The sequence below is a fragment of the Lathyrus oleraceus genome, chromosome 4 (genome assembly GCF_024323335.1).
Source record: "Lathyrus oleraceus cultivar Zhongwan6 chromosome 4, CAAS_Psat_ZW6_1.0, whole genome shotgun sequence".
NCBI classification, from domain to species: Eukaryota; Viridiplantae; Streptophyta; class Magnoliopsida; order Fabales; family Fabaceae; genus Lathyrus; species Lathyrus oleraceus.
Genome location: NC_066582.1, coordinates 45,670,096 through 45,688,047, shown reverse-complemented (window position 1 = coordinate 45,688,047; position 17,952 = coordinate 45,670,096). Strand labels below are relative to the sequence as shown.

At 36.3% G+C, this 17,952-nt stretch overlaps 1 protein-coding gene across 1 annotated transcript in view; it reads right to left on the bottom strand.

Moving 5' to 3' along the window:
- The window catches only part of LOC127138798 (uncharacterized), an 83,656-nt gene that overhangs the window by 1,393 nt on the left and 64,311 nt on the right, over window positions 1-17,952 (bottom strand). Inside the window, exons 41-60 of the mRNA XM_051065332.1 lie at window positions 15,438-15,596; window positions 15,151-15,314; window positions 14,826-15,006; window positions 14,477-14,743; window positions 14,176-14,382; window positions 13,646-13,700; window positions 13,278-13,408; window positions 12,671-13,177; window positions 11,774-12,577; window positions 11,575-11,651; window positions 5,263-5,716; window positions 5,075-5,161; window positions 4,788-4,943; window positions 4,481-4,665; window positions 3,565-4,089; window positions 3,172-3,349; window positions 2,915-3,060; window positions 2,711-2,837; window positions 1,171-1,392; window positions 597-953 (exon numbers count right to left, since the gene is read on the bottom strand). Of these exons, the coding sequence (XP_050921289.1) occupies window positions 597-953; window positions 1,171-1,392; window positions 2,711-2,837; window positions 2,915-3,060; window positions 3,172-3,349; window positions 3,565-4,089; window positions 4,481-4,665; window positions 4,788-4,943; window positions 5,075-5,161; window positions 5,263-5,716; window positions 11,575-11,651; window positions 11,774-12,577; window positions 12,671-13,177; window positions 13,278-13,408; window positions 13,646-13,700; window positions 14,176-14,382; window positions 14,477-14,743; window positions 14,826-15,006; window positions 15,151-15,314; window positions 15,438-15,596 (4,989 nt within the window). The remainder of the gene's footprint in view (window positions 1-596; window positions 954-1,170; window positions 1,393-2,710; window positions 2,838-2,914; window positions 3,061-3,171; window positions 3,350-3,564; window positions 4,090-4,480; window positions 4,666-4,787; window positions 4,944-5,074; window positions 5,162-5,262; window positions 5,717-11,574; window positions 11,652-11,773; window positions 12,578-12,670; window positions 13,178-13,277; window positions 13,409-13,645; window positions 13,701-14,175; window positions 14,383-14,476; window positions 14,744-14,825; window positions 15,007-15,150; window positions 15,315-15,437; window positions 15,597-17,952) is intronic.

Sequence of the window (17,952 nt, the reverse complement as noted above, 5' to 3'; positions counted from 1 at the left end):
ATTGAGCTCCCAAAAGAAAGTCAAAATTCATCAAAAATCAAAAGATAAAAAATCAACAAAGCAAATTGATCGCACAATTCGGTCATGCAACATAACAAGTAAATTAGCTAGCAATATTTTTGTTAGAAGTCACAACAATGGTCAAATAATGTAGTATTCCAAAGCAAGATCTTCAATCACACTATATTACACAATCCCAGCATTCAACTTTTCAGCCTACAACTGTAGTATCTGTTAAAAGTTGCGTATTTCCGAAATGAATTGTACAATTGCATCATTTTCTACTTCAAATTAAAAGGTAATCCAACCAGTCTTTAATATAAGCAATAGTAAAAATGTATTTTGTTCAAATTTGGATCAAATACATTTTGACTTTTACTTAAATTTATCACTGGTGAGAGTATTATCTTTTCTTTAATCTTGAAAATTGGGTGATTTTAATTGAGTGGATCTCAATAATTAAGCTTAGGATTTGAATGAGAATTAACTTTTTTTGTTTCAATACATTTCATACCTAGTATTATAATTAAGAGTCAAATGTGTAAATAACAGAATCAATTTCAGGGCTGTGATTTATAGTTAGTTGCTCATGGTACCTGTCCTTGAGCTTTATACTCCTCATATAATTGAAGCAAATTATCACCACTTATAACACGAGGCAACCTCCTCCGGAGAAGCTGTTCATCAGATGTTATAGCAGAGGCAATTTTCATTCTCATAGCATTGGCACCTTCTGTCGTTTTTGACAGAAGATCCAGAACACCACTCACAGGTTGAGCAGCTGCACCAATAATACCCTTCCCAACACCCTGAACAAAACCTTCGACGCCCGAAGTTTTAGCTCCTTCAAGAGGCTTTGTTAAAATGCCAGTTACCCCTCTGAATAAACCTTTAGCAAAAGCTCCACCTCCCTCTCTTATAACATCACCAAAATCCTCCACACCTTTGTTTTCCTGTCACACAGTTATATTAAATATGGTTGTCAGCATCCTACTAAATCACTACACATGACCTGAAAATTTTAAAAACACAATAAGAATAAGAAAAAAATAAGGTGAGAAACGCACTAGCTAAGGAAAGTACTACTTAAAATCTTTAACTTTTAGGTTTAGTGGGTAATACATTATCCAAATTTAAAGAACAAGAAAAGAAGAACAGCCTGGACAAAACCTGTCTCTGTCGACTTTGAATAAACTTCTTATCCATAGACAATGCAGCTACACCTTTGCTCATATGTCCAAGTGCACTACTTGCATTGCCCAATATATCAACACCTGAAAGCAGCTGAAGCGGTTGGCCTAGAAGATCTTTCCGGATATTTGAGATAGCCATGCTAATCATAGAACTCTGCCTCATACATACGTTCTCATTGAACCTGTGGTTTATCCTGACCTGGATCAGAAGTACACATTTATCATTAACATCACTTGTTATATTCTCCAAACCATAAAACTGAGTAAACTTAAGGTATAACATCTCATTTGTAAAAAAAAAAGGCATAACATTTCAAAACTTGTCACGCCAAAGATCTCCATCATCTAAAGATATATCTGCAGAAAAGATAGGTTTCATAAAATAACATTATTGCAAAATTAGTCAAACATTGTTAAGAGTATGGTCACAGAATATCAGTTTTAGCCAAGACTTTGATAGAGTCCCATAATAGCTACCTGTCAGTGAGGCACTTAGTCACGTGTCTATTAAACAGAATCAGTTAAAGCTTTGTAAGACTGAGAAACCAAATCTGTTGCAATGGATTTCAGACACCTGTTACTGTTGGGCAATATGGATCTAACAGATTTGTCAGAACTATAAATAACTAGATCTATGTAATTAGATCCCCTTTGGTATTCCACATTCTCTCGTAACTGAAATATCTTCGAAATTTTCTGTTTCAACACATTTCTTAATTTTTCACCTGCTCAATTATTAATACACTCACAACATTGCATTCAATGCTTCTTTTTCCTCTGTTTCAGCATCTCTTTAGATACACTAGATGTTTTACGAGTCTACTACATGGTAGTCATTCTCTTGGAAATTTTTAATCGTTTAGAAAAACTTGCATAAGATGTTTATAGTTAAAAAACAAACATATAAGGCTAACTAACTAATCTTAGGCAAGAAGCTACTAGAAATTTACATAACAGTCCGTAAAATAAGGTAAATTTATAGAAAATCTTAGAATGTGTGGGTTGGACATAACTTATTCCTACAAAACCAACTTGTAAGGTGAAAACTGCCCAAACTTTATATGTGGGACTAAATCCACCCCTTCAAACAGAATAACAGTTAGAAATGAATTAGTTACAAAGCTTTAGAAAACTCTAGAAGGTTGTTACAACAACTATGTACTGAGCTGTAACTGAGTGTAACTAACTTAATTCAGACCCAGCCTATTATAAATAGCAGTTGGCTAATTCAATGTAAAACTAACATTCATTTTCTGTTAATTCATAAGAGAATTATAAACAGAATTCTCTCTTCTCTCAACTCTTATTAAATCAATATGAACAATTCTTCATCCCTTCCACTTTTCTATTACAGACAACAATGAAGGCGGAATATTTGCTGCAGATATTTTTACTAAATTATATTGGGACCTTTAGTCCATTAGTTAAACCAATTAGATTAGAATAGTGCTTGTACATTTTTTGACATACTCAGAATATATTATTTAGTTTTCACATAAAGAAACTAAAATACTTACAGGCATATTTTCCGTGTTGCCTAATGCAGTCATTAAAGATGCCCAAAATCCAAGCACTCCCCTAGGTCTTTGACTTGGCGACATAGCCATCGACACTTTGAACCGTACTTCCGAAATATTAAGGACACTGTAATGCGAGGTAATGTTATATAGCTTCTAGAAACCCAACACACATAATGATGCATTTTCAAGAGCCCTGCTTACCCAATTTGAATGATTGGATCAACTGATGCAGCAGTTGTTTGAGATTCAGACAGCCTACCAAGCTTCACCTGCTGGATCATTTCATGAAGGCGCCAAATAATAGGTTCATGGATGTTTACTAAAAAGGCAGCAGAACTTTCCGGCCCCTGTTTACCATAATCAGTCATAAACAATTCAAAACCTCACGATTCATAAACAAGTTAAGAATTAACACATCTCTTTGCTAAATACTTATATTATAATGTGGTGACACTCACATGAAGACCAATGTATGGATAGACACAAAGATCCAATGATCCATTTGATTGTATTGTAATGGAAAATTTCAGGATATAATCAGTCTCTGACACAGCTCTTTGAGGCCTGAAGAGGACTGGCATTGGAGTTAATGGCAGTTGGTTGTCCACTTGTAGCCCACACATTCTGAGTTTGAATCTGGAACACGAGATATTGTATTCTCAATATTAAAATTTGTAAATAATGGGATAACCAGACAAAAATGTCTTGGTATAGTCATGTTAAATCTTCTGGAAAGTGTCCGAGTTCACCAGTTAGCAAGATATTAGGTTTGAACTGAACTATATAAATATCCAGCTTCCATGTTGTAAACGAATTCAAAGACACATATGTTGATTAAATGAAAATCTTACCTACTGATTCCGGATCCCAAACCGGTTGAATATGCCAGAACAAGATTCTGAACAGACAGGTACAAAATTTCCTCTGGTGTATGATCAACAATAGACACCCCAAACTCAGCAAGATCAACATTGATGTGAAACTCAAAGTCCGTATCTGACATTAGCTGTTGCTTTTGAGAATCATTCACTGATGATGAATGTCTTCGGCTCATAACTCCTATTGGTTCAGTTTCAGGCATCCAATCACTGATCTTAACAACATTGGTTTTCTCTTCCTTTACAATTGTAACACGCAACGCTCTGGTTGGTCCTTCTGCTACATGGACAGGCGTGTGATCAGAAATTTCATCGATATCGTACTTCAGTGATTTCATTTGGTCAGTACCATCTACCAAGAGTTCCAACAAACGTCTTCTACCAAGATCTTCCCACAGAAAAGAAGCAGCAGAGTTTGGAAGCAGCAGTTGCCAGGAATCACCGATACCATCAGCTTGACGAAAACGAATGGGTAGGAACATCGAACGATTTTCAACTCTGTTGATAGAAAAGTATTTAAAAAACAGGGAAATTCCAATCTATCACAAACAGTGATAAAGATGAAGAAAGAAACAAAGTCAAGAAAATTTAGTCTCAAATCTTAACCAAAATTTAGTCTCAAATCTTAACCAAAATTTAGATCACAACAATGGCATAGGTAGATGAAGTAATGGGAAATACTGCATCCTTCAAATGCTACTGAAAAAGAATACATCTTATCTCGGACAAGTTGATCCAAAGTCCAAGGAAAATAACCGCTTCAAATGTTTTTCACGATATATACAAGGACTTACGCAAAGACTATTCTCCTTTACCTCAGTGTTAAAACAATATAAAAAAATAAAATTATTATGACGATTCATGGAGAACATAATGAGAGTACAAAAACCTGTAAGGACTTGACAATGAATTCAGACGAAAAACCACTTCAAATCGTGATCTCTTAGCGCCACTTCTTACTGCAACCCTTAATTGCATTGTTTCATCTCCAACATCTTTTTTCAAACTAATGCGCATTATACCTTCATAACCTACACTGAATGGTGTACTCCATTTGTAGCCATCTATCCGTAACTGAATGAATATAGGATTTGTATGAGAATATAGTAGTTTCTCATACAGAAACTTCACAAGAGAATATAGAAAACAAGCCAAATATATAAGCTAAAGATATATTCTGAAAATTAATGACAGACCTTCAAAAGTTCAACTTTAGCTGACGACTGCCACTCAAATGGTTTTGGAGGATCAGTGGGATGTATCCATACAACAGACTGAGTATCGGATTGCTGTAGGCAGAGACTACATCCAACCCTATTGATGAACATTGTGTGTGGCTGGAACTGAACCACCTGGACATCAAATAGTTTGACAGTTACTAATATCAAGGGTAACCATGATAAGTTATACATATTGCAGGAACATAAGTATATAAACTAGAAAATAAATCAATATAAGGCAAGTACTAGTATAACATTCCGACCTTTGTTCTGTCTGAAGTCATTTTCAACAATGCTGAAAGCTTGTAGTAAGATCCTTCAGATTTGAAAGCCTTAACATCAATACGTTCCTACACGAGTTTCAATGAACATTATATAGTAAGGTACAAACAGTACTAATATGCCTTACTAAAAAGAAGAGGCTGTTGGTTTGGTAATTTATTAATAACACCTTGTTTTCCAGTTCAAGCAGAGAAACCCCAGGGCTGTAAACTTCAGAATAGCGCATCGAAACAGAAATGCCCAGCCTAGGTGACAAGTATGTATCTTTCTGAGATTGAAACATTGTAACTCCACTACGGCCAGCATAATCTTGTGGAGAAAGCATGCTGGGAAATGGGTTGCTGTCTTCAATTACTTCAAGTACTTGTAGGTTCTTCCTTGAACTAAAATGCCTTCTATCCAGCGAGCTAATGGGATTTTTCAAAGCTGTCTTAGCAGACCTGACAGCCCTAGAAAGTGAGACCGAATCCACCTCTGCATTTTCCAAAGGTTCCACTTCCACCAAACGATATGACAAAGGCAGGGAAGATTCATTGACAATCCAATAAGGGACAAAAAGTCTTAATGTTTTTGGTGCAGCACTTGTCCCACCCATATCATGTTCTATACTCAAACGCAATTTCCTACAAAAATGATCATTTATATTCTTAAAATTTGGATAGAACTTAACTCAAAATTACAAAACCAATTTGTAAGGTAAGAACTTCCCCCACTGATGTAAATAAGTTATTTTTACTACTATTAGTAGTAATTTTTATTCGGGCTTTAGTCCATTAGTTAGGCCAATTAAATTACGATAGTCTTATATAAAGAAATTAGTGCTTGAAATTTTAACATACTTTAACATACTTGAAATATACTATTCAATTTCAAACATCGTATCAGAGCCTACGATCCGACCTTGGACCGTCTACCGTTTATATCTACACACCAAGTCCAAAAGAGTGTTGGACGTGAGGAGGTGTATTGGAAAGAATCCAAGTCCCACTTTGATTAGATATAAAGCCTCTAAAGAGTTTATATAGAGTGACACCCCTCACCTTACAAGCCAGTAGAAGAATTTTGCAATATTTAAAAGAAACTCCAGATAAAGGAATTTTGTTTGAACGAAATAGAAGTGTGAGTCTTGAAGCATATAGTGATGCTGACTATGCATGATCAATTGTGGATAGAAGATCAACTAAAGGATATTGTACTTTTCTGGGTGGGAATCTTTTGACTTGGAAGAGTAAAAAACAAAGTGTTGTATCTAGATCTAGTGCTGAAGCAGAATTCAGAGCAATAGCATGAGGGATATGTGAACTACTTTGGCTGAAAATGATATTAAAAGACTTAAAGATAAAGAGTGATGAAACCAATGAGACTTTATTGTGATAATAAATCTGCTATTAGCATAGCCCATAACCCAGTGCAGCATGATAGAACCAAACATATTGAAGTTGACATATACTTCATCAAAAAAAAGTTAGATAGTGATCTTATGTGCACTCCATTCGTTTCTTCTCAAGACAACGTTGCAAATCTTCTAACTAAGGGGATGAACAACAAAATTTTTGAAAAGATTGTTCCTCTTTAAGAAATGTGGTTGAGCCTAACACAACCCTACAAATCCGGTTGTTAGAATGAGGACTGTCCCACTTATAAACACATGTTCAGGCCATATATTATCCGATGTGAGACTCTTAACACCCCGCCTCACGCTCAGAAAACTGGAGTGTGAAAATAAATGGTGGGTGACCCGATAGCAAAAACTATAGTAGGTGGCCCACCAAATATTATTGTAGTATCAATTAGGATATTATTGTATTGAATATTTCCTTAATTAGTAGGGTTGATTAGGAGGCTTAGCCTATATATATATATATATATGTGCGTATTTTTCTCCACATAATAATACAAGAAATTCAGATTCAAGATGGTATCTAGAGTTTGATTCAAAACCCTATTTTTTTCTTGGTTTACAACCCAATTTTTTTTTTGGTTCACAACCCTAGTTTTTCTTGTGTGTTGCTTCTGCGATCTAGGGTTCTTTAGTTGGTGGTGTTGAAATCATGACTGAAATTCCAAGCCCAAAGAATGGTGTTGTTGAGAAGAATCCTCCCAAAAATAGTCTTTTTTCGTTTGCGTTTCAAGGAACACTTGTTATTACCATGACTAAATTAAATGGTAATAAAAACTATTTGAATTGGTATGCTTCGGTTGAGTTATAGTTTTTAGGATAACGTTTGTCAAACCATCCTGCTAAAAAGGTTTCTCAAATTGATAAAGAGATACAAGATGATTGGGAAGCCGCTTACTATCAACTTGTATAATTGTTGTGGAATTCTATTGAACCAAATTTGATGGCACACTTTTGTGCGTATAGAGATCATGTTATGAGGTTTGGCAGAAGGCTAAAAACCTTTATGCTAACGATATTCAAAGAATGTATGTGCTAAGAGTCCCATATCGGATACTATACGGTCTGAACATGTGTTTATAAGGGGTGCAATCCTTACTCTACCAACCGGTTTTGTAGGGTTGAGTTAGGTCCAACCACATTTTTTAACATGGTATCAAGAGTCTCGTTTAAGATTCGGTGGGCCAGCGTCTATGATTTCCGCTATCGGACCACCCACCATTTATTTCCATGCTCGAGTTGTCTAGTCCTGAGCGTGAGGTTTTTTGTTAAAAGTCCCACATCGAGTAATATATGGCCTGAACATGTGTTTATAAATGGGGGCAGTCCTCACTCTACCAATCGGTTTTATAAGATTGAATTAAATCCAACCACATTTCTTAATAATATATGCATAGTCCGTAATTTGGCTACTCTTCAAATGAATGATCAAGATTTATCAGAATATCTCACCCGTGCTAAATCTACTATTGATGGCCTCAAACTTATGCTGGTTAGTGATGATATTACGAAGATATTAGGCAAGCTTGACAATATGTTAATGGTGTTTGTCCTTCATGGCCTCTCTAAAAAATGTAGTTCGGTTAAAGACCAGGCGATAACAAATATTACCATCCCAACGGTAGAAGAACTAATTGATCGTCTCGTCCGAGTATCTCTACCAAGTGATGACACTCATACTACTCTTGAGTCCTCTGCTTTTGTTTCTAACTTCAATAATGGAGGACGTGGTAGACTTGGCCGTGGTCGAGGACGTGGTAGAGGAGGTAGAAGTAACTTCCATTGCACTCATTGCAGGAAAGACGGGCACACTCAAGATTGGTGCTTTGACTTACATGGCTACCCGATCAAAACTGCTAATGTTGCGCAAACCACTGCAAACCGTGAATCAAAGGCTAAACTCGAAACTATTTTCTCTTCCGATGAGTATCAGGAGTATTTGCGATTGAAGGCAGCACAACAAACAACCTCCTCAGCTATTATTGCTCGTACTGGTAGTTCAATGGTTTGTCTTTCTCATGTTGCTCCTATTGGATGGGTTACGGATTCTGGTGCTTCAGACCATGTGATCGGTAATGCCTCACTTTTCTCTGAATTATCACCACCTAAATATCCACATTATATTACTGTTGCAGATAGATCTAAAATTGAGGCAACTGGTGATGGACGAGTATCACCTATCCCTCACTCTCTTTGAGTTCTATTTTATTGATTCCTAATTGTCCTTTCATTTTGATTTCTATAAGCAAATTAACCAGTCTCTTTAAACTGTGTCATAACATTTACTTCTGATTCCTTTTTGATACAGGACCGGAGTACGGGACAAACAGTTGGAGTCGGAATTGAATCTAGTGGTCTTTTAATCTTCAACCACTCACTTCCGCTATATGTGCTAACTGCTGAATCTCCTGATCTTCAGCATCGTCGCTTAAGTCATCCGAGTTTATCAAAATTGAAGAAAATGGTGTCAGGTCTTCCTCATTTAGAGTCCTTACAATGTGAGTCGTGTCAGTTAGAAACACATGTTAGAGTTTCTTTTTCCCGTCGCATTAATGGCAGAGCTTTGTCTCTTTTTGACGTCGTTCATTCTGATGTGTGGGGTCCTAGTCGAATTCGGTATAGGTATTATGTTACTTTTATTGATGATTTCTCAAGACGAACTTGGAAGTTTTTAATGAACGATCGTTCTGAGTTGCTTAATATTTTTAAGAATTTCTGTTATGAAACCTCGACACAGTTTGGCAAAACAATTTGCATTTTACGCAGTGACAATGCACAAGAATATTTTTCTGATCGTTTCATCTCAGGTCTGCAGATGTTACATTCTTTGATGACGTACCATACTTTCCTAACTCAGGTACCTGAAACTAACTTAGATCAAATTTTGCCTATTCCTTATTTTGAGTTGGTTGAGTCCAATCCTTTATCAACTAGTTCATCTATTGTAATAGATGAGTTTCCCCCTAGGGTGGAGACAGACAATGTTTGATGAAATGTCAACTTTAGAATCTAATCATACTTTGGAGCTTATTCCTCTCCCACCTGAAAAATCTGTTGTTGGTTGTAGGTGCATATTTAATGTTAAGGTTGGTCCTGATGGATAGATAGATCGATTGAAAGTTCGCTTAGTGGCAAAAGAATACACACAAGTCCCCAGTCAAGATTACAGTGATACTGTCTCTCCTATTGCGAAGATGACATTCGTTCGCCTCTTTCTAGCTATGGCTACCATGAAACAATGACTTCTATTTCAATTGGATATCAAGAATGCATTCTTGCATGGTGACTTAGAAGAGGAGATTTACATGGAGCAACCTCTTGGGTTTGTTGCTCAGGGGGAGTGTAATCAGGTATGTAAATTACACAAGTCTTTGTACGACTTGAAACAATCACCTCAGCATGGTTTGGAAGATTTAGTAAAGTGTTGTAACAATTTGGGATGAACCGGTGTGAATCAGATCACTCTGATTTCACCAAATGTTCTTCCAATAAATATATTTATCTAATGGTTTATGTTGACGACATTGTAATTACATGTGGTGATTTTGAGGGTATCAAGGCTTTAAAACAACACTTATTTCAAAATTTTCAGACTAAAGATTTAGGTCCTCTTCGTTACTTTCTAAAAGTTGAGGTAGCTCAATCAAATTCAGATATTGTCATCTCTCAAAGGAAATATGCTCTTGATATTTTGGAAGAAACAGGTCTTCCTGCAAACCAGTTGACACTCCTATGGATCCTAATTTAAAGTTTCTTCCTAATCAGGGAGAGCCATATACTGATCCAGGAAGATATCGAAGACTTGTAGGAAACAGTTATTAAATTCTCCTTGTGACAACCATTGGGAAACAGTTATTCGAATCCTTAAGTATATCAAAGGATCACCTGGAAAAAGGCTTGTTTTTTGTGATAGAGACAACACTAATATTATTGGATATTCAGATGTTGATTGGACAGGAGATGCAAGTGATAGACGATCTACATCGGGTTATTGTGTTTTTATTGGGGGGAATTTGATCCCATAGCAAAGTAAAAAAACAAACGGTCGTTGTTCGATCAAGTACAGAATCTGAGTATCGAGCCATGGCCCATGCCACATGTGAACTCTTGTGAAGTCGGCCATATGGAACTTATATGTGACAACCAATAAGTTTTGTACCTCTCCTCCAATCCAGTTTTTCATGAAAGGACAAAGCATATAGAAGGCGACTGTCACTTTTTTAGAGAGAAGATTACCACTAGGACCATCAAAACCTCCTTTTTTTAATTCCAAGGATTAACTTGCTGACCTCTTTACAAAATCTCTTCGCAGGCCTCGGATTACATACATATGTGACAAGATGGATATTTATGATGTATACGCACCACCTTGAGGGGGAATGTTATTTTATTATTATTCTGTATATATTGTTTTTATCGGTAGTATCCATTAGGATATTATTTAGGATATTATTGTATTTAATCTTTCTTTAATTAGTAGGGGTTAGGAGGCTTAGATATGTGTATTTTTCTCCATATTATAATACAAGAAATTCAGATTCAAGACTTACAAAACTAGTTTATGTCATTAGATGTAAGGCACTTATCATATAGATTACACTCATACAAAAATAAGAAAAGTATCACTGTTATGTAACAAACGAACTATGTTAAAAATAATAGTTTATGATTCTGCACAACTTGTAACCCAAAGCTTAAAAACTAGTAATTGAGAAACGCATAATGAAAAAAGAGAAGCATATTATATAAACTAGAAATTGTTAAATTTGGGATTCTCAATAAAAGATGAGAGAAAAGTATTATTGATAAATCCTGACCTACCTTGTAACAAACACAGAAATTCAAAAGCAAATGAATTATGAATCAATTTTAAAAGAAAATGAATCAATTTTCACTCTTTTCTCTTATCTTACACTTCTTAAGTGTGCTTTGAGATCATTCAGCTCCAAAAATAAATTCAAGTATGAAAATATAGAAACACAAGAAAAATAATACTCTGAACACGGCAAAAATACACAATCCCTAAGAATAATATTGAAAAAAATAAATTAATGCGACTTATCCAAAAAGCATATTACAAACCTTCTACTTTGTCGGTGAACCATCCAGAACGATGAGACGTGATTTGATAAAGCAGGATCCAGCACAAGAATTGGCTCCTGAACCAAGGAGTAAAAGCAAGATGATGAAGAATCAACAAAATTACAAAACACTAGTAATTTCAAATATAAATATCATAATCATACTATAGTAATACAAGCAGAGCTAGATTAGTTATCACCTTTTCCATAACCCAACCATTCTGCACAGACAAAGTAAGGTACAAAGGTTTCTGAATATCAACTGAATAGATATGTACACTCTGACGAGAAGAAACGATACCACAATGTCGCTCGACACAATTTCCTTCCTTTGTTTTCTCTAAGATTGAAAATTCAGCAGGACAAGGAAGTCGGTTCTCCAATTTCATAGGAGAGTTAATAGATATTCTCCAATCATATACAGGGTTATTTAGTTCAGTATTAAGGACTGAGGCATCTGTACCCACACTAAACCATAACTGTTTACTTCCACTGCTAGGATTACAGCACAGAAGTATATCCTTTTTCTCAATCTCATTTAGCTTTAAAGAACAATTGGATGTCACAGAATTGGGTCTACAACCTGGATCTAATTGTTGGTCTTTGCTAAATATATAAGTTGAACCAACAGCTACAGCATGACTCCATGAATACGAGGGCTGAGAATTATCAAAGCTAGGTCGAATTTGCAAATGTTGTTCAGAGTCCTTTGACGTACTTCTCCATGATAAAATAGTGGACGCTCCAGGTTGCACAGTACTTACTCCACTCTGCAAGGATTCTACACCTTGTTCAGAAGTGGGTTGTCTAGTACGAATCCAACGCCTTCGACGGACAACATCAGAGGCCGATTTTGTTGAAGATTTTGATGAAGTAGGAGGCCATCTTAAATTTTTAATGTCTGATCCATATGCCCAGCCTTCCTTGTCAACATGCGGAAACTTTTCTATAGACCAACCTGAAGCCCATTTCCACCCAGGAGGAAGTGGAGGTTCAAAGAAGTCCTGCAAAAATGATACAGGTGAATGAGGATCTTAATAAGTGCAATAGGTATGGAAATTAAAAGTTGATAACAAAGAACCTATAAGTATACCAACCTTTGATGAGGCCGAGAAGTCCCTTGTGCTCCAGTGTCTAGGATTATCAGGGTGTACACCTGGCCAACTGTTACCCCAACCTGATGATGGCTGATAATACTGATTTTGAAAGACTTCTTCAACCACTGTATTCGAAGTGCTTGTTCCAAGTGAGGGCTCATGACCACAAGAAGCATTACACGTTGAAATAGTCAATATAACATCTGAATCATTCACTACTCCGACAAGACCCCTGAAAATTACATGCTTCTTCCCATTTTTCATCACAACTTCCATACCGATATATTCCTTCTGTAAGAATTTTGGACCAACTGTAAGTGGAAGTAATGATCGGACACTCTCCCACTCACCCTGTGGGTCAAGACCCACCCAAAAACCTATGTCTCTATCCCTAGTATTTTCACTTTCCAATTCTTTTTGAAGATTAGCAATAGTATTTCTTTCAAAATAAGAAGTTGAAACAACGAGGGAGCTGTCATGCATGAATTCAACATTGCTTTGCTGACCCTGCAAAAGTGAACGAGAAATAAGCAAAGTATTTTATAGAAATTAATAACTTATCAGATGGACAAATCTGGTAAAAACAATGTAGTGAATGGTAACTAACCATTCTAGTAAATGGATACGATCTAATATTTTGAGCATCATATGGTTGATGAAACATTCTCACTGAAGCAACTTTCTTAAGAGTATTAGCACCATGTCCAACAGAAAAGGAAAGTGCACCCACGACATCCCCTGCAAGATGAAAAGACAAGTTTTGAGGGGAAAAAAACATGCTGAGTTGAAAGGAAAAAAAAACTCCAATGCGGTAACAATATATGATAATGAACCAATAGAAGAAAATGTGACATGGGAAGAAAATGTGTTAACTAATCAGATTGCCTATAAATTTGTTTAAAATAAACAAAGCCACACTGAACAGACATCCAAACTATATGCGACATTTCACTAAATAAGGCATTCAAGAAATACCTTTCCCGGCTTTTGCAGCAAGATTTGTAACCTCTATTTCCAACTTGGCAGGGGCCTGTTACAATTTATCAATGTGACATTAAATGCAGCAAACTCCTAAGGATGTACAAAATTTCAAATTGAAGAATGTAGAACATGTTGATATATAAGTTGGGGGAAATTGCAGATTAAACAAAAAAGCCAAAGCAAAAGAAAGTTTCAATGAAGCTCTTATTACATTTCAAAGACTAAATAGGTCGAAATTATGCTATTAAATAAACACATAGCAAGAAAAATAAAATAAAAAAGGAGAAACCATAAGTTGAATGTAAAATAAAAATAGCATAAATGAGCTTTCTTTAGCCTATGCAAGGCAACTTTTCTAACGTAATGTCACTATGCCAGAACATGAAATACATATTATGAGAGCACAGTTTAGTTTCTGCATAATGTCATTCTAAAAGTTATCTCAGTCAATGAGCATTATAGGAACAAAAAAGAATAAAAACATAAACCTAATCAATTAATGACGCACATCACACATCAATTACCTTTCGGGGAACTTCAAATATAAAAAGTTCATTCCACTTTACATTGCCTTCATCCCGACTATTAATTCTTGATATTATAGGCTTGACACACTTTGTTCTTGCACTCTGAGGAAAAAGCTTTTGCTGCTCGGACGCCTGACTGTCAACAACAAGACGCAAGGCACAGAAGAAGTTATGGCTGTTACCATCATCAATTATAGATAAACCCTGCAAAATTTGAAATGAGTTGATTTCAATGTTATGGGTAGGAAGGAAAAGCAGGCATCCAATTAGAATTCTGTATAACCATTTGCATCATGACCTTTGCTTCCAGTATCTGTACTGCGACATAGTAACGTGCTTCTCTAGATTCATCTGCAACATTTAACCTATTTGAAAACCGTGGAGGAGGAATCCACACAGAAACACAGTCTCCGTGATGTAGCATGTCAACTGTATCTACATCATGCTCAACTTTTTTGACAAAGATATCACACCCAAGTTTATTTTCTACTATCACAGTCTGCAAGTCATCCTCATCTAGAGCAGAAAAAGTTGTACTTTCTCCTTTGTGTTGACCACCAGCCTCCTGCATTCCAAACAGTTAGCAAGGCTTTTAAAAGTTTAAGAGCTTTAAAGGATAAATATGGATAATGGATTCAGAATTTGACCGCATTTAGCTTGGATGCTTTCTGTTCAAACTCTAGCTGTCTTCTCCATGAATGAACACTCCCCACAAAGGATTCAAGATTTGCTGCACTGACATTTACATTCAAGATGCTAGTTGCAGAAACTCGAATTCTCTTACCTAATCCGAACGGTGATTGTGCATTTGTATCAAATGTTTCAAACCTAAACAATTTAGAAAGGAAACATAATTACCGGCATATTTTCAACACGATTGGCCCATGAGTATGTCAAGAGAAAATACTGAAACATTAGTATATATTTTTAACTAAAATATTATACTGAAAAATCACATAACGAATCAATTACTTGAATATTCCATCAAATGGTTCCACAAAGGGTTCCCATGCCTCTAATTTTGCATTGAAGGTTGATGCAACAATGGAAGAAATAAGGACTGCATTCATCCCATGTAGCCCACCATGTGTTGCAAGCTTAATATTGGTAATTGTAGTGTCAAACAAGGGTCGCATCTGAAAAGTAGTTCAATTCATCGATCAATTTATAAAATAAACTCCTTTATCAAAAAACTTATCATTGATAGATGACTTTGAATTATTGGCATTTGTTTTTGTAATAGGCATCGAAAAACATACCATTCCACATAAGCTGTCTAAAATCGTCAGGGAAAAGTATCGCAGCTTCAGCTCAGCATTTATGTTTTCTCGGGTCTTTGGTTTCACTGAATCACCAATTATGTAGGCCAAACGACTTGACGGTTTTTTAAGGTCAGAACGAGCCAAAAAAGTGCATGCCTACATGTATATAACATGATAAATAAACTTTGTTTTGGAGTTTAAAATTTGTTACAGCAGCTCAACGGCTACAAGATTTTCATAATGTGAAAGCTATCAGACTTATCCTATTCAGATCTGATTCTTATCTCTTTTTTTTTGTATTTTTCCCCAGTTGCAGTAGATTGGTTGGTACTTTACTTAGCAATGAGACCTTTATATTCAATCTTAGTATCTCTTATCATGAATGAGAGAAACAATTATTATCTTCTCCTAAATTGCATGATACAGTGATTCATGTTGTGGTACAGAAACTGTCCCACCAATGGTGGAAACATCGACCGCACTAATTCCAACCCCCACAAAAATTAGAATCTAAACAGAGCGACCAATTAGGATCACCCTCATCTAAAATTCCAACAGAGAACTCTTGGTGTATAGTGTCCTATTGACACTATGAGATGGTTACAATTTCTTATTTTCACTTAGGGGTTGGTTAAAGCCAACTGTTTCCAGAAGAATTTATTAGAACTCTATAAAAACCTATGTGATGAGATCAATGAGCGTAGAACTCCGGTTTCTCAAAAATAAAGTATCAGATTCTCTCTTTCATTTTTTTTTAATCATTGTATCTAGAGCATAAAGGTGATCATCCAAGGCCATGGTTTATAGTGAATGCCCTCTTCCACATTATATGCTCTCCACTAACGGATCAAAAGTTTATTTAGACCTATCCTCCAACTCTAACCACCACATCATACCCATCAACGCTTGACATTTTTGGTTTTGCGCCGATCACATACTCTTTTAGAAGCTCATAATTCAATTTTTTATCCTATGCCTTCATAAATTTATTGCCAACCCAACCATTTCACCCCGACTCTTACTTGATGAAGATCAAGATCGAGGTAAAATCAATGAAGCCTAAACCAAGTTAGGCAATAAAACCTACTCTTACTCTCCTAGTTATATTTTTCTATCTCGGTCCCTAATTCTCACACACATTATTGGTTACATCCACTCTTGAAATTGTGGGACAAGATCCAAAACTATTTTCGTTCTCAACAATGAGCAACAGCCAAACAACGCCGTACTGAGCCAGGAAATACAAAGAAAGATGATCACTCAATCAATGATTCCTTCTCCAACTTAAAGCCATAATGGACTCTCTATTTTCAATTGGTGATTTTGCATCACATTATGAACAGTAGATGTCTGGTAGATATGACAAATGTTATGAGAGGACACATAAGAGGAGGGAGGGAGGAATGACTCGCACATAAAACAAATTCTGTTAGAGCTGCACATGGGTTGGCCATGTGGCTACAGCTGTGTGGAGAGAGAATCTAAATCTCAGAGAATAAATCATGAGGGAAGGTTCCATCTTGCATATGCATGTTTTGAGTGGAGAAAATACCTAGGAGAGACATGCCTCTCGAAGTGCCTCTTTTGTAGCTTTCTATTTCTCTTTTTCTGCAATTTCTGTACTACTAGATCCCATTTGAACTCTAGTACTGAATAATATTCTATTTCTTCTTCTAGTCTTTCTGTGTACTGTTTAATTTTCTCTTATATGCTAAATTGATCTTATCAATTTGGCATCTAGAGCCTTGGTTGCGTCATCTTGTGAATTGTCTTTACAAGAAGAATCATGGAAAACAGAGGATGGATAACTTGGAAGGAACGATGGAACAGATTCGACAGCAGGTGATGAAGCAACAATCACGACCGCAGGTCACAGTGGAGCAGATTCGACAGCTGTTCAAGAGCAACCTGCTCAAAATCACGTGCGACACAGACGACTACGAGGGAGGGGCTACGAGGACGACAAAGAGGGTGAGGGGAGTGGACAAAGTATGATTTCGCTGGAGTCGTGACCACGCCATTGTCGTCATGGAGGCGTAAGCGGAACCAGTTTGTTTGGAAGCAGAAGGAGGTTGGAAATCCCAGTTTTTAAGGGGGAAGATGCGTATGATTGGTTAATACGCATTGAAAGGTATTTCCACCTGAATGGAGTAAGAGTACAAGAGAAGTTAGAAGCAGTGGTGTTGGAGTGGTGTTGGCTATGGAAGATAACGCGTTGAACTGGTATCAGTGGTGGGAAGAACAAGCCCAATTGAGAACTTGGGAGGAATTTAAATTAGCTGTGATGAGAAGGTTTCAACCGGTACTCTTACATAACCCAGTGGGACCTCTGCTGAGTTTGAAACAAAAGGGTACAGTTGTGGAATACATGGAGAAGTTTGAAATGATGATAGCACCTTTACGAATGGAGGAGAGGGTCACGTTGGATTCCATTTATTTGAATGGACTGAAAGAAGAAATTCAAACAGAATTAAATCTACATGAGAGTCAAGGGTTAGCTGAACTTATGGAT